The 15,362-nt window shown below is 41.8% G+C and overlaps 1 protein-coding gene across 1 annotated transcript in view; it reads left to right on the top strand.

Moving 5' to 3' along the window:
- The window catches only part of SORCS1 (sortilin-related VPS10 domain containing receptor 1), a 209,801-nt gene that overhangs the window by 181,201 nt on the left and 13,238 nt on the right, over positions 1 to 15,362 (top strand). The window contains exons 20-23 of the mRNA XM_009881624.1: positions 2,984 to 3,117; positions 5,058 to 5,181; positions 6,192 to 6,304; positions 9,438 to 9,569. Of these exons, the coding sequence (XP_009879926.1) occupies positions 2,984 to 3,117; positions 5,058 to 5,181; positions 6,192 to 6,304; positions 9,438 to 9,569 (503 nt within the window). The remainder of the gene's footprint in view (positions 1 to 2,983; positions 3,118 to 5,057; positions 5,182 to 6,191; positions 6,305 to 9,437; positions 9,570 to 15,362) is intronic.

Genomic DNA, 15,362 nt, shown 5'->3' with positions numbered 1-15,362 from the left:
TCTTTCTCCTGCAACAACCGCAAAATGGGAGGAGAAGGCAGGTGTGCAGCCTTCACTCTCACTCATGGTGGCTTTCTGGCTTATAGCTGTTTTAATCCATTTTCTTAAGACATTGAAGGCTTAAAACAAGAAAGAAACAGTATTCAAGTGCGTTCGTGTGACTTAGCAGCTCATATTGTATGTTTCTGTGTTGTGTGTAGGTAACTCCAGCACGGGATTGAAATACTGCATGACAACTATACATGCCAGACCCCCTGGAGAAGTGACAGCTCTCAGAGATATGTCTCACCTTTCTCTGTATAACAAGAATTAGGGATTTCAAAACAGGTTGCAGACCGAGCATGGTGCCACTCAGACTAGCAATAGATTTGCTGAGGACACAGATGTAGACTAAATCCAGTCCCCTCCAGAGCCTAACACCCAGATCCACAAGAGCTTCTAAATCCCGTTTAAATGCTTGCATTGCCACTCAGCTCTCTGTAGAGTATTCTGCTTGGGGTGTATGAGCTTGGCCTTTGGGGAGTTTTATGTAGAAATCTCTGTCCTTACAATAGACCAACACTCTGTATTGCTAAGATGCAGCGTGCAGCCTGAACATCCAGAGAGTTTTGGGAAAGGCTACTAACTGGGTGACCCCTTGTTACAGGGCTGATTTACATGAGAGCGTGCAGCCACATCTGGGCCTTTCGACACCCTTCCAACCGGTGGCCGGCAGCCTTGCTGAGAGCAAAGCTGCAGGCACTGAAGCACGGTGCTTGTGATCTCGGAGTGAAGTCTCCATCCTGTGCCCTCCTCATCCTGCTGCAGCCCTGGGGTCAGCGCACAGCAGCAGTGCCTTAGCTGCAGTCGGTCCAGGGATCTGGAAACACAGGTTACTGTGAGGCAGGAGCATTGTGGGGGTGTACGGCAAATAAATTGTGTATAAACTGCTTCTCCAGCCAACAGGCTGTCTCTGAACTGTCCTGACAGGTCAAAAATTTCCCCTGAAAAGTCAGTTATGCATTCATCTGAATGCTTCGGAATAACATCACCTGCCCGAGCGAACCTTTTGAAAAGGTTCTCCCTTTCTCTTCTCTGGGACTTGTACCGTTTTTTTTTGCTGGGGCAGGTGAAGGTCTGTAGTCTCCATGGCCCTGCGTGAAGCTCAGAAATGAATTGTCTTAAATTGTCTTCAAACTTACCCGGGAGAAAGCAGTCTCCTACCAAGCTGACGGCCTATCCAGAGTGAGCTATCCCCATCTGGTGGCCAGATAACAGTTCAGCATTTCACCCTCTTAGACCCATCAGCTGCGTGCACAGGAATACTCAGGTGGAATTGGCTTCCTTGAGCCATTCTTTCATGTTCTTTCCTAGCTGGCATGTGGTGGAGGTCCAAGGAGGTGCTGGGCACTCTCTGCAGTGTAGGATTATTTGAGGTGTATTCAGAGCAGCTGTGCAGTTTTGTTGGAGTGTATTGGACTTTACGTGGGCTCCGTTGTCGCTGCTGTCACTGCATCCACTGTTAGGAAATGTACTCCTTTAGAGGCCTGTGCTAACATTGGGCATTTGGCAAATATCCCAAAGAATACCAGAGCTGCAAAATATTTAGCCAAGGAAGCTGCCATTTTCCAGGTCTCAGGGTCTCTCTGAGAGCAGGCACGGCCCAGTCATGGAACTAAGTCTGAGCAGGGGAAAGCCATTAAAATCATTAGGGTGAAAGTCTGGCTTCTCGTGAATTTTCAAGAGCATTGACTGCCGATTTTAAAAGCAAAGATGAGCCATGGTCTGGTCTATAGCAGGCTTTGGTTAGTCTGATCATGGATAACTCTTAATTGGGCTGCATCAGGTTAAGCAGCAGCTGTGTCTACATCCCAGAGAAAGCTGCCTTTCAGTAACGAGCCAGGAACACTGGTCCTTGTTTATACTGCCATTGTTTATACAGTCTGATTTGGGAGAATTTTGCCACGTCTCTCTCTCTCTCTCTCTCTCTCTGTGCCCGTGTGTGCTGTATAGGGATACAGAGTGCTGGCTCCAAATGTGCGGTGTTCCTTTAGTTGAAAAACAAGGTCTAAGTGGTGATATATGCATAAGATATGTCCTGAAAAATCCTCTCATGAAATATATAAGATGCTCTAGCAATGTATCTCAAGACCATGTGGACAATGCAATCGATCCTCCCAATCTGTGGTCTCTACTTCTCATCACTGGGGAGCTTGCAGATGTAGGACATGTAGATGTGGCCTTAATTTGTTTAAGAAACCCATGTTCCCATGTCATCTGGGGTTTCTTTCTTTTTCTTTCTCTGTCACTCTCAGGACAATTCCTTTGTTCTCTAAGTGAACAGTCAGAACACATTTAAAAAAAATAATCTATAGGACAAGATGTAACAACAAAGGCCCATCTGTCTCCCGAAGATGGGAAATGTGTAACCCTGGGCATAACATCACTTGTCGGATGAATTATGTTCTGTTTATACTAAAGAAATAGAAGAGTTTATTGAGGAAAGGGAGGGAGTACAAGGTAACATTAAAATGAAAGCATTCCGTGAATAGCTGCCTTCAGACAGAGTTTCAGCTGATATAAATAGATACACCACTGCTGAAGTTCACCAAATTACAGCAGTTTGCATGAGCAGAGATGCTTCATGTCCACTGAAGCCATTTGTCCTGCACTTCTTATGTCTTCCTGATGAAGGCCATATTCACATAACAGGGCTCTGCCCCCATTGTTTAAGTTGTATATAATGACCCTGAGTACATAACCTTCATGCAGTAGAGAGTCCAAGTTTTTCAGCTCTGGTACAGGTGTAGCTCCTGTTCTATGAGGAAGAGAAAAATGGTGCCTCTTTAGAAATGACAACAAATGGAAACATTAACTGTCATGCCCCGCAGTGTTTTGGAGGACTTCTCTCCCCTAAACTGATGGACATCCCCTCAGTTCCCTTCTCTCCCAGGCTGACATTTCAGAGGTAGGGAAGACTCACCTGCTGCTTCTGTCTCTGCAGGCCCCTTGGAACATGTTCACTTATCTCTACCATTCGTTACCACAAAGAACAAGGAGGTCAATGCCACGGCAGTGCTGTGGCCAAGCCAAGTGGGAACACTTACTTACGTCTGGTGGTTTGGGAACAACACGGAGGTTTGTATTCCCTATGGACTGAGATCAAAATAATCCTGGAAGAGCTCTCTGACTGAGGAGGGGGAGGGAGTGAGGGATCTGGGAATGCTTCGAAATAGTCACACATGCAAGAAAATTATAAACCAGAGACTCAGAGAGTAATGGTTCTTTGACGTACCAACATTGAAATGTAAGAACTGCTTTGTGTTTGTTGCTGTGACTTATCTGTAAGGTTTATTGCTATTTCATGCAAATTGCCAGTAGCTTTCGCCGTGTGTTTACATCCAAGGTGGACATAGTGAACCAAAATCTGGAAGAGTTTCTAGTGTGCTTTTCCCCACTCTCCCTTCTTCAATAACAACAACAAAAAAACCTTGGGGGTTTTGGGCTTTTTTTTTTTTTTAGGAAGCTAACCTTTCAAACTGAAGCTGGTTTTATATCTGGAACTGACTTTACGTAGCCCTAGATTTTGAACCTCATTTCTCTGGTAACTAATAAGGGAAGAGGCTGCCATGCACTCTGTGCCTTCCCTTAAATATGCTGAGCCAAATCGTGAGCTCCCACACACTATGCTAAACCACATGTGCAAGAAGACCTTATTATCATGTGCTACCTGTGGATAAAATGGTTCCCAACATACCTCCCCGCCTCTAGGCTCTGCTCAGGTATGAGAACAGCATGCACCACATTCTGCTGCCTCTGTGCTTGCAATGTTGGTAAATCTGCACAGGCATTATAACTGTTATTTTGTGTATCTTTATGGCTCAAGTACCCAAAGACCCTAATTAGTTTCTGGGGGAAGAGATTCTTAAGGATTTTGTAGAGCCAAGAGGGACCTTCAGCCACACATGGTTATCTTCTGTATAATGCAGGTCAGACAGTTTCATCAGTACTTTTCGTTTTATTTAACTCTTTGTGATTAAGGCAGAACCTGACTTATTGTTGTTTTGCATTAATAATTTCCCTCAGATGATGGAGAATTCAGTTTCTCTTTCCTACCCTCTCCTCCAACTGTTTCCCTACAGCTAATTATCCTGAGCATTAAACACATGCACTATATTTGTAGTCTGAATTTATCTAGCTTCGGTTTCAAGCTGTTGGATCTTGTTATGCCTTTGTGTGTAGATTAAAGAACTCTCTGTACTATCAGAAATCATCTCCCCCTAGAGGTACTTACAGGCTGTGATTGTCACCTTTTAACCTTCCCTCTGATCTGCTAAGCTCGTAAGTGATCAGAGTTGGTCTAACTCTGTTCTCATTGAAGTGAGAGTTTTACGACAGACTACAATGGGAGCAGAGTTTGACTTCATACTGGGTGCTTTGAAGATCTCACCCAGAGTTCATTAATAAGCAAAAACAGAAGTCAGGGCAGAGACTGCTGAAAGGGGGCACAGTTCACTGATAAACTGGTTTGCAGAGCAAAGCAAGCTGAGGGGATCTGTGTCCTCTCTAAACACCTTCACTTTCCAAAAGTGACATCTTCATGTCTAAGGATAATACGGGAGAACAACCGAGAAATCTTAATTTGCTTCCTTGTTCTGTCACAACCACCTTGAGCAACCTTAGACAAATCACTGACAGCTAGATCTGGGAAAGAATTAGGACACCTGAGCTGGTCCTCACATTAGGATCTGGACCTCTCTGGGGAGTGCAGCAAAGATGGACACTTACCATGGGATCCAGAACAGCCAGCATTCAAAGCGGGAAGGAAATACTGGGATCTTAAAACTTAACTCCTTTGTAAATTATAGTACTTTACCTTAAGCTTCAGGAGGACATCTCTATCTGGATCTCTGGGCCCTCTCCAGAAAATAGGCTTCCATGTCACAGGACGCCTTCTATGTCTTAAGTTTCCAAGTTGGAACTGACTCCCCAAACCATCCCAATAGGCTAGAGAGCCAAACTTTTTTTTTCCCTTCCCTTCCAGCCAAATTAACTTAATTTCTCCTTTTCTGATGTAGCCACTGATCACGTTGGAAGGGAGCATCACATTCACATTTTCTGTGGAAGGGATGAACACCATCACCGTTCAGGTCTCAGCAGGAAACACCATTCTTCAGGATACAAAGACTATTGCTGTGTATGGTGAGCTCTTCCTCCTTCATTTCACATATGATTCTCCATAGTCAAGAGCCAGAGAGCCAGGTTAGCTGGCAGCAATATGAGGTCTTTATTCCAGGATGCTTTGAGTGAGATGATAAGCTCAGTTCCAGTGTTATCAGTTCAGCCTAACATCTCTGAAGGCCACTGACTGACAATAGTCCAGACTGAGAATATTGCAGAACACTGATCTCATTCCCGGAGCCCTCTGCATCTACTCTATCATTATTCTATTCTATTCTATTACTCTATCATCCTACATGATTGTCAAAATGTTAGGTCATTTTGCGAGCTGGTTTTCCCCCTTCTTGGCCAGTAGAGGCCTCTTAACTCATGCAAAAGCTGCTTAGCTTGAAAGGTAAGTCAATGCTGTGTGCTGCATTTCTGTACAGAAATCTGTACTGATTTGATATTATACTCAGGCTTTGGAAGCAGTTAAAGCACACAAATATTATATAGTGTAGTTGGAGTCTAAGAACCATTGAGAATCCCAGTTTTACCTATTTATACTAAGCACATGTTAGTGATCAGTGTGGGCATCTCTGTTACCGGCAACAGAGATGAAGTAGTATGTTTTCTTCTCTCCACCTTTATCCCTGTCTCCTTCCAGTTAAGATTTCAAGTGTTTGGGGCATGTCTATGAGAGTAAAATCACAGCTTCTTTCACAGGGCTTGCCTGCTTCAGAAGTCAAGATTAAGGTAGCATTTCAATTGCATTCCCAACACAGGTCCCTTTCCAGTGCTATTCATCCATTGAAGTAAGGACTGATCACCCTTTTCGGTTCTGTGACACTCAAGCAGTGAATCTCTCAGATTCTCCGACTCTCCCAGTGAATCTCTCAGACACACTGCTGGATTCTCTGACGGTCTGTGCATCCCCTGCAGACTGATTAGGCAAAACATGAGCTGCTGCAGGTTTCACTAGATTCTCCCCAGTCATTTGGCACTAAGGCATTTCACAGTCTTTACTCACCACCATGTCATTATATCTGCAGAGCAATTTCAGTCCCTGCGGTTATCGTTCTCTCCAAACCTGGATGACTACAATCCAGATATCCCAGAGTGGAGAAGGGACATCAGTAGAGTAGTCAAGAGAGCTCTGGTGGAGGTAAGCAATGTGCATAACCTGCATTACAATGGTTCTAATTTCTGCTTTGTGCCTACATGAGAGTCAGCTGCTCTCTCAAGGTGTATCTGTTTCTACCAACTATAAAAGGAGGTTAGACTGGTGTTCGAGGCCAAAATCCTGAATTTTAGACACGTGAAATTACCCCATCCTATAACAGTCTGGTGCTCAGAGTCAGCCTTCAGTTTATTCTTTTTAATGACAGTGCATTACGTGGAATATTTCTGAGAAAGGGCATATAGAAAACAAATTATTTATACCCACCTATACCTGTACAAATGCCTTTACTGCTGCATAGCAATTCTTGCTTCTTTTACTGCTATTCTTATACAGCAGTGGAAAGTAGTGCTATTCTAATGGTATTACAAATATGCTGTAGAAAACTTAGGAGACCAAAAAGAAAACATTTTTTTTTACTACAGAGAAGAGGACCACATTAAGTGCTTTACATCTTTCACATAGCGTGAGGTTCATGGGTCAGGATTCGATGCTATTTGTTCTGTCAACACCGTGGAGAAGCTCTGAAGTTCCTTGTTTAAATGTGGAAGAGAATGTCATAAAAATATTCTTGTGTGGCTAAAGATTTGGATGTCAAACTGAGAGGCTAAGAAAAGTTAGAAGACACAGCTGGAGTTTCTCAGCTCAGCAGAGAAATAGTGAAAGGAACTGTTTGAAACAGGGTTTTTCTTTTTTTTAAATAAATATACTCAGATTTTGAAAGGATACGAGGCTTGTAGATGTTATCAGCAAACTTATATGTTCATTTGTGGCATCATCTGTGCAAAAAAACTGGAAAGACGCTGTGCGCTAATCAGATGCACACAAACTTGTCTGGATTGGTTTTTTGTTCAATTTCCTCAAAAGACAGGAGGAGAGGAGGAAAGGGGAAAAAAAAAGAACATTTTTCTGGAGCTTGTTCTTCTGACTTATTTATGTCTGTATCAAGTATTCAAGGATTCATATATCTTCAGGATGAATTTTCAGAATATAAACAACTCAATAAAACAAAATCAAGCCATAAAAAAGGCTTATAAAACTATGGTACCAAGGCTACATTCCAAAAGCAGAAGAGTGAAAACACAAAGAGTCTTTTTGTTGTTTGAGTAAAAATAAAAATAATTGATAGCTAATTATCCCTCTTTACATAGCTAAATGATTCACCTTAAACAAGCCTTTGTGAGTCTCTGTAAAAATTAAAGATAAAACCAATAGATTTCTACAGCAATTAAGTAAACTGTATAAAAATGAGTTGAATAACTAAATAATTCAATAGGAAATTATAGCTGTGCTATAGAATTTTTATGAACTTTTATTAAAGTATTACATTCTTATTACAGAGTACCATAGACTTGGATAAAAATTCTGCTTAAGAAATTATAGTTCTGTACTAAAATCTGATCTTCTCTCTAAGTAGGGATAATTTCAGATTATCATAAAATATCCTATTTTGTATTATGATCATAATTATTTGCTCACATCATTGATTTTCTGAGTCCTGTCTCCTGCTTTTGATGAAGAAGACAAGAACGTACTGAGTAGATCAGCCAAAAGCTTCCAGACAAAAAAAATCATTCCCAGCCTCAGAAAAGGAAGACTTTCCATTAACTGGTAATATTGTATCTTTTTCTTGACATCTTAAAACAACCTGTTAGGCAAGCACAAATAATACAAGCCCTGGCTTGCAAAATAAAATACTTGGAAAGAATATATGAGACCTTTATATTGTTATAGTGGGTTTTTTTTTTCTAAATCCACATTAAAAAAAAAAACAACACAGCAACAAAACCACATGCTTTTTCCTTGGCGTGCAATAGAGAGGAAGGGTTCCCCTTTCATAACTCCACAAGGTATTCCCTGGGCTGTCAGCAGTCAGGCATGGGATAGCCACGGAATTAGCTCAGGTAGTGGTATGTGTAATCAGTTCCCCGGACTCCTTGTCCTCTGTCCATCATTTCCTTCAATGACCAGCTGCTCCAAGTCTTTGCTCCTGAACTACTAGGGAGAAGAATTAATGAGTTTTAGGTCCAATTAATGTCTGAGAGGGTTACAAGTCCTGACTGCAGGAGAATCTCTCTGCTGCATCCAGCTGCTATGGTCTGCCCTTTTATCTGAGGGCACTTTTTTTTTTTTTTTTTCCTTTCAAAGCGACCTACTAAGTTCAGCATTTGGAAACTTAAGATTTAAATCAAAACTGTGAGATTTAAATGCATTTGATGGATAATCCACAACACAAAGAGGCAGGGGAGGAAGATTCAGCAAACTGTGTTTCTCCTTGTTTTGGCTCACAAAACTTCCCGAAGGCCAAACTAGCTCCTTTTCTGGACAAGAACTCTACAATTTGATTGTGTAATGTCGTGATGACAGCAGCTGAAACCCATGACCAGAGATGACCCTGGTAGTGATGTCTGTGGGGTACTTTTTTCTGAATTTTGGCTAATTTGTGTTGAAGGGGGATTTGGATTTAAACTGGTTGCTTAAGATTTTCAGGCAACAAGATAAAAAAAAAAAAAGAATCTGCAGATTAATACAATCTTTTAACACCTAAGGAAAAAAAAAAGGTCATCATTAACTTGTAGAATTGACCCAGGATGTGTATGATAAGAATTTGTTTGGCTTTTGGGATTCAAACTTGATTCATCATCTGCTCTCTCCCTGAGTCTCCACACGGCTTTTAAGATGTTTTGGCTAATCACGCCTCTAGAGCGCAATGCTGCCCACATACCTTGCCCTTTAACGTGCGGCTTCTTACCATTGACTAAATACGGAACCTCAAGGGCTAACTTGGGATAGTCAGATAACTTTGAAATAGCTAAATTCAGACAAAGCAAATCGTACCATATGAAACTGTTATTTAGGAGCTCCTTCTAGCATGTCTGATTATCACTGTTGCCTTAGGACCCTGCATATTTTACTGGAGCACATAGTAGAATAGCTTAGATCAGGAAATTATTAATCCCTGACTTTTTGCTTGCAGTGGATTTTAACAAGGTTCTCCCTGTTGTACCAGATATACCCTACATCATTTGTATAATTACTGTGATGCTTTAGCAGAGAAGCTGTCAGCGTTCACTGCCATCCCCACTGTTTATCTGTCCATTAATTGTTTATATATCAGGCAACAGGTATTTCAAGCAAGCATATTCTGGTCGCAGTGCTCCCGGGTCTGCCTACATCTGCTGAACTCTTCATTTTACCATATCAAGATGCCGCAGGAGAAAATAAAAGAACAGCAGCAGACCTAGAGCAGGTATTGTGTCCATTACTTGGAGAAATGTATGTTTATGTATTTGTGTGTGTGTGTAATATATGAGATTTCCAAGACAGGTTAGAACAAATAATTATGGTACAAATGCATCTGATTTACTGGGGTTTAAATGACAAATGTGCTACCATGGTACATCCTCTTTGGGAGGTTTTTTGTTATTTTTGGGGGTTGGTTTTTGTTAGTTTGTTGTGTGTTTTTTTTCTCCTAAAAACTGAAAAGAGACTTTGGGGCTGTATTTTTAAGAGTGGAGACTCCCATTTGGGTTCCCTCAGTAGTGTTAAATGGCATAAATCTGTACGATGTCTTGTCTCTCCCTTAGAAGTTCTGTTCCACTTCATGGAAGTAGGAAGAAAGCAGGAAGGATTTAGGGGCTGATTCCTGCCAATGTGGACTGGAGTAGCCTCATAAGGCAAAGTTTGTGAGGCTGTCAAGAGACTGAGAAAGCACTGGAGAACAGGGCTGGGTGGTAGACCTGGGCGGATCAATACATCATTACTTTAAGGCATAGGGATGGGGTTGGATTGTCTGCCTGCTCTCTTCATGATGCTGGCAGTGGGGTTCAGCCCCTCTGGATTGTTTTCTCTGTCAAAGGCTGAAGCAGGTTAGGACAACTGGAGGTCTATATCTCCCTGCAGAACCTAAAGGTACTGCCTGCCAGGTAGGCCTAGCATGGTTAGGACTAAAAGATAAAACACTGTGCTGGGCAAAAATCCTTAAGTAGCACTCAGCTTATTACCTCAGATTGCAGCGGCACAGATAACTAGCCCTGAGTGAAGCACCTCTGTACCTCTGCCTCTACATACAGCATGTCTGTGGCTCAGGCAGACATACCACATGTTGCTATGGGCTATATGAGCATTGGGGTAGAGGGTGTCATCAGCTCACAAATCTCAGCTTCAGTGCTATGGTGAAATCCTCAGCATTAGTGGTTGCCTGCTGCTCTGCTGGCACAAGGGATTTAGCATTTCTTTTTGGATTTGTCCCTTGATTTGTGAATGAGTGAAGTCTTCCCATTGGTGAATGTATCAACACTATCTTCCCCTTCTTGTATTCTTGTTTTCTAATAGCCTTTTCATCTGCCTGACCTGTTATTGGCTGTTGCAATTGCCTCTTGCACTGGTCTAAAGCCTTGTTAACTTAGCTGTGGACCTCAAACCACTAGGTCACCCATATTCTTAAGCTTTCCCTTGCTCAGCATCCTTAGCCAGCATCTTTTTTTGACAAATGACTTTCCTCTGCGATTTTCACCACCCATGTCATAAACAAAAAAGATGGAGATTTACTGCTCTGCAAAACCTTTCCTCCCTGTTTTCCTTCATCCCGCTTCTCTTTTCCTCCATCACAAATTGTCAGGGAAGCCAGTCCATAAACTTTCAAATTTATATCTGACCCAGCTCCCCTGCAGCATTCAGCAGCTTATTGTATTTTGCCAGTTCCTCCCTCTCTTTGTCCCTTTCTTTTTTCCCTTGTAAAAATGAGTCTCTGTGGCTGCAGAGAAAGGAAGCCCTGACAGTGCTGTCATGACCATTTTTACAGACAAGAAGAAATGTCATTTTCAGTGGGACTCCAGCAACTTCTCTGGCATCCTGCAGGATCCAAACAGTAACTTTTGGAGAGAAACTATTTGCCATTTGCAGCCAGCTGTTTGTAGTGGAGAAGCATCTCCCCTGCTCCCATCAGGATGATCAGAATGTTTTTCTTACCAGTCTGTGGGTACTGCATTTCCCATCCTAGAAAATGGCATTGTTTTCAGTGAGGACTGCCTGAGGAGGGCCCTAAAAGGTGTCTCTGCCCTCATCTCTGAAGCATATTCTGATACTGTTCCTGTTTTGTGAACCATTTGGGCTGTAATCTTCACTACGCCTTTCCCAAAGTGTTTCAGAGCCCATTCAACAGCTTCTCCCTGTGCCTGAAGTCACTGGGATGAGTACTGGGAGCAGATGTTTTTGGTGATGACAGCTTTAGTTCCTTCGTAGGTACTTTATGATGTATAGTGTTCTTTTCTGGTAAGAACAGAAATCTGTTTCGTGTTCATGAGCAAGCAACAAGCTATTCAGAGGCATGTATGTGAGTTTGTGTGTTTGCAGGTGCACACCCAAAGGAGTTATAGTTCTGGATGATTTTTTCTAATCTTGATGATAAACTTCAAAGTATACAGGAGCAAAATGGAAATAGTTTGCACAAACACTGCAATGGAATAAGGTTTCTTAAGGAAGGACTTCATTATATAGGTTCCTTTTTCCATGGTGTCATATAACACATGGAAGCTACTCTCCAAACCGGAGACTTATGGTAAGCCTGTCCAGAGACAGTGACAAATGGTTTCTGTCCCTGAAAAACTTGTGGTCATAACAGATCAGATGGAGAGGAGTTACAGAAATTAATGTTTCTATTCTGCAAAAGCCCTTGTTTCAGTACCCAAAGGAGGAAAAATCTAACTCATTCTCAAAATCAAAAGTTGGTGAAACTGAGTAAAACCCACCGTGCATGCTGTAGGCACAGATTCACCAGGAGAATGAAGTGTGCTATAGCCCTCCCTCCTTCTCTTCCCCAACTATTAGAGCCTCCTAAAGTCAGCATGTATACTTGTGGTCGTATGACATGGATGTGGTGATACAGCCCTGAACCCACTATATTCACGTGCCAGGTACCAGAACAGAGGCAATGGATACTCTGTGGTCCTGATGTTCTGCTCATCCAACCTGGGTTTGAAAGGGACAACCCACGTAAATCATGCGAGTGGTGTATGCTAACTTTTGTTAGCTAGAACAAGCAAGGCTAAGGACAGCTGAATGAGTGGGAGAAAGAGAAAAATGGTAGGAACAGTAGCTGAAGAGGGAATTCAAATTACATTTCCCCATGAAACTCCTGAAATTGCTGCAGGCCATGTCTATCACAGAGCACCTGTAAGGTTTTTGGGCAACTTGCCTAACCAAGCTATATTTCATCACTTGAGCTAGACCGTTATTCTGCCATGGGTAAAAACGAAGGGTATATGTGGTTTCATGGACTTTCACATTTATCAGTAAATCTGACAGATATCTAATGATCACGGGGGGCGGGGGGGGGGTCCTTTCTTGCTGTTTCCCCTTGAGGCAGATTAAGCTGGTCAGGTTTTATCTGGTACATAGTCATTCAGCTTTTTAAGTATACCTTTGGGTTTCTCTGTCTAGCCGCTCTGTGGTCCCTGGGTACATAATTCACATTGACTTCAAAGGCAGCTAAATGTCCACTGTCCCTTGAAAATCTAGGTCTTAGTTTCCTATTTGTCAAAGTCTATTATGCTAGACTGCCACTCATATTTTATGCGTCTAAATACAGTAAGTCATGAGTTGTTGGGTACAATAATAGTGGGACTGTGGAAGTTGTCCTAGGCCCTGCGTGATACTCGACAAATATACATTTCCACGCAGTTTTCCATTAGGGTGGTGCATTTGTGTCTCATGCTCGTGTTGAGACTGTGGTTAGATGGTAGACATCATTTTCCCCTTGAGCTAATGTACCACTCTCATTCAAGGGCGCCAAACTATTTTTTTGTGTACACACAGTACCAATTATTGTCATATCTGTTTGCAGTTTACATTTGGAAATGTGAACTCTGCATTCCTGATATTTCCCATGAGAGACTAAAGTACCTTTTAAAAAGTTTAACTGCTCTTGTCAGCTGAAAAAAAACGCTATGTATGAGACTGGGGAAGTTTTCTCAATGTGCAGCACGGGACAATTCCACCTAATACATAAATACAGAATTTTTGAGGACCTCAGATTACTTGTTCCACTCCACTTTCTGTAGTCAGTGTAAACTTATTCTCCACAGCTTCATAAAAAGCAAAAGGCCTTTTCATCCTGCAGAATCTCAAAACATTTTGCATATTCAAAAAAATCTTGTATTTATGACCTGAATATTGTGACTTTCCTTTCTTTTTTTTTTTTAATTAGGTCACTTGGTTCCCTGCTTCATTTCACAGTAACTGAGGACAGACTACCAACCTGCTTAAAAATGTAGAAATAATTGGCAGTTGTAAAATGCTGCTGTTAGATTTGCATGTTGTCACTGCAACACCACTAAAATATCCCAAATCTTGTTAAAACAGCCACCTAGAATTGCCATTGGCCACTTGGGCAGGCATGCAGTTGTTACACCATCTATGGATGGGTTTGGTGAATGGGATGATTACAGAATTCAGATCTGTGGCTTCAAAAGCAACGAATTCTTTCCCTTCAGTGAAAGGCATACCTCTAATTAGTAGCATTTCCAGTAATTTTTGAGTAATTTTTAGTACTAATCCAATTCAAAATGAATGTATGGTAGGAAGATATTCTACTTACAATTCAGTAGAGGGCAGTGATACAAATACGCAGATCCGATTACTCTATTTATTTCAGTATACGGTTTTGCTCTATAGGAAGATCCTGAAGGGTTATCTTTTGATTTAAACATTTCACAAATTATCTTCTCTCCATATTGTTTGCTAGTGAAGGCTTTTTGTCAAACATAGGAGATGTCTCTCCTGTTAGTCAAATGAGATGTAAGCAGAAGATACATGAGAATTCTAAAGTGATGTTTTCATATCAAGTAAAGGTTTCAGTGCTTTCATGCGTTTCCCCCTAGTTCTCCATTTGCGTGCTTTTACCTGCCCTATTCAAAATAACTGTAAAAGCAGAATGCAAAATAGATGTAGGAGCAACTAGTTAATGACATTTGAAGCCATTCATCTTTTCTCTGAAAAGAGCTGTCAGCAGCGTAGCAAGCATGACGGAGTCTGGCAAATGGCAACACCAGCTGGTTGGTAGCCAACTGTGCTCAACATGTTGCAGCTGTGGCCAGTGTCTGTATCCAGCCAAAGAGATGGGAAATGACATGGATGACTGAATATCAAATGGGCAGTGATGAACTGAGGAGATGAAATACCTCTGGCAAATTTACCACTATGGAGAGTGGCATTCAGGAAGCCTGTACGTGTGTATGTCTCAGGGTTCTTTCCTTAAAGCAGATTTAGTTTTACTTCTGCTTCGTTGTAGCTGATGGAGCTTCTGTATTTTTTTGTGGTTTTTTTCACCCAGCCTTCTAAGCTTTAGTGTTTTAGCATATTTACTTTCACTACTTTTCTTTCCTCTGATGTATTTGGGATGTGCCTGTCACCAAAATATTTTATCAGCAAGATCAGTGAACACCTTCAAATCTTACTGAAAATAGTGCCAATCAGTCCTGGAAGTTAAATCATCTAGCATTTACTAGGAGAGATTTTTTTAACATCTGTACCTTTTTATGCAGACCAAGTCTTCCACTGGGTCCTTAGGGCAGGTTGGGCCAGGATTTAAGAATTAAAGGCAGATGGGGAGAGAATGGAATAACATGAACCAGAAGACCTTGTACCAAGGGCTTTTTTCCTTAGCCAGCTTTTCTTGATCAGCTGCTTGTGTGCTGTAGAAGAGGCTGTCTATATATCTTGTATATATATCTTGTCTATATATCTTTGAGTTAACTCCTGCCATGTGACCATCAGCTCTCTCACCTTCTCATCTTTTGCTCAGTGTACGGAGCAGCCCTTGATCCTCAGCACTCCTTCTGGTCACCTTTGTTCATCTAAAGCGGATCCTGGCTTTTATGTCCGGGTTCTCTCTGGGTTCATATCTGCTGGTCATTTCTTGTCTCAGAGTAACCAGAGGAATGTCCTCCACCTTGTGCTCTCATGGTATCTCTGGATACTAACGGTATCTCTGGATACTAACAGCAACTTGAATTTAGTATCTTTCATTAAAAGATCTCAAGAA

The sequence above is a fragment of the Charadrius vociferus genome, unplaced genomic scaffold (assembly GCF_000708025.1).
Source record: "Charadrius vociferus isolate BGI_N301 unplaced genomic scaffold, ASM70802v2 scaffold282, whole genome shotgun sequence".
Lineage (NCBI taxonomy): Eukaryota > Metazoa > Chordata > Aves > Charadriiformes > Charadriidae > Charadrius > Charadrius vociferus.
This window is presented reverse-complemented; position numbering and strand designations above follow the sequence as displayed.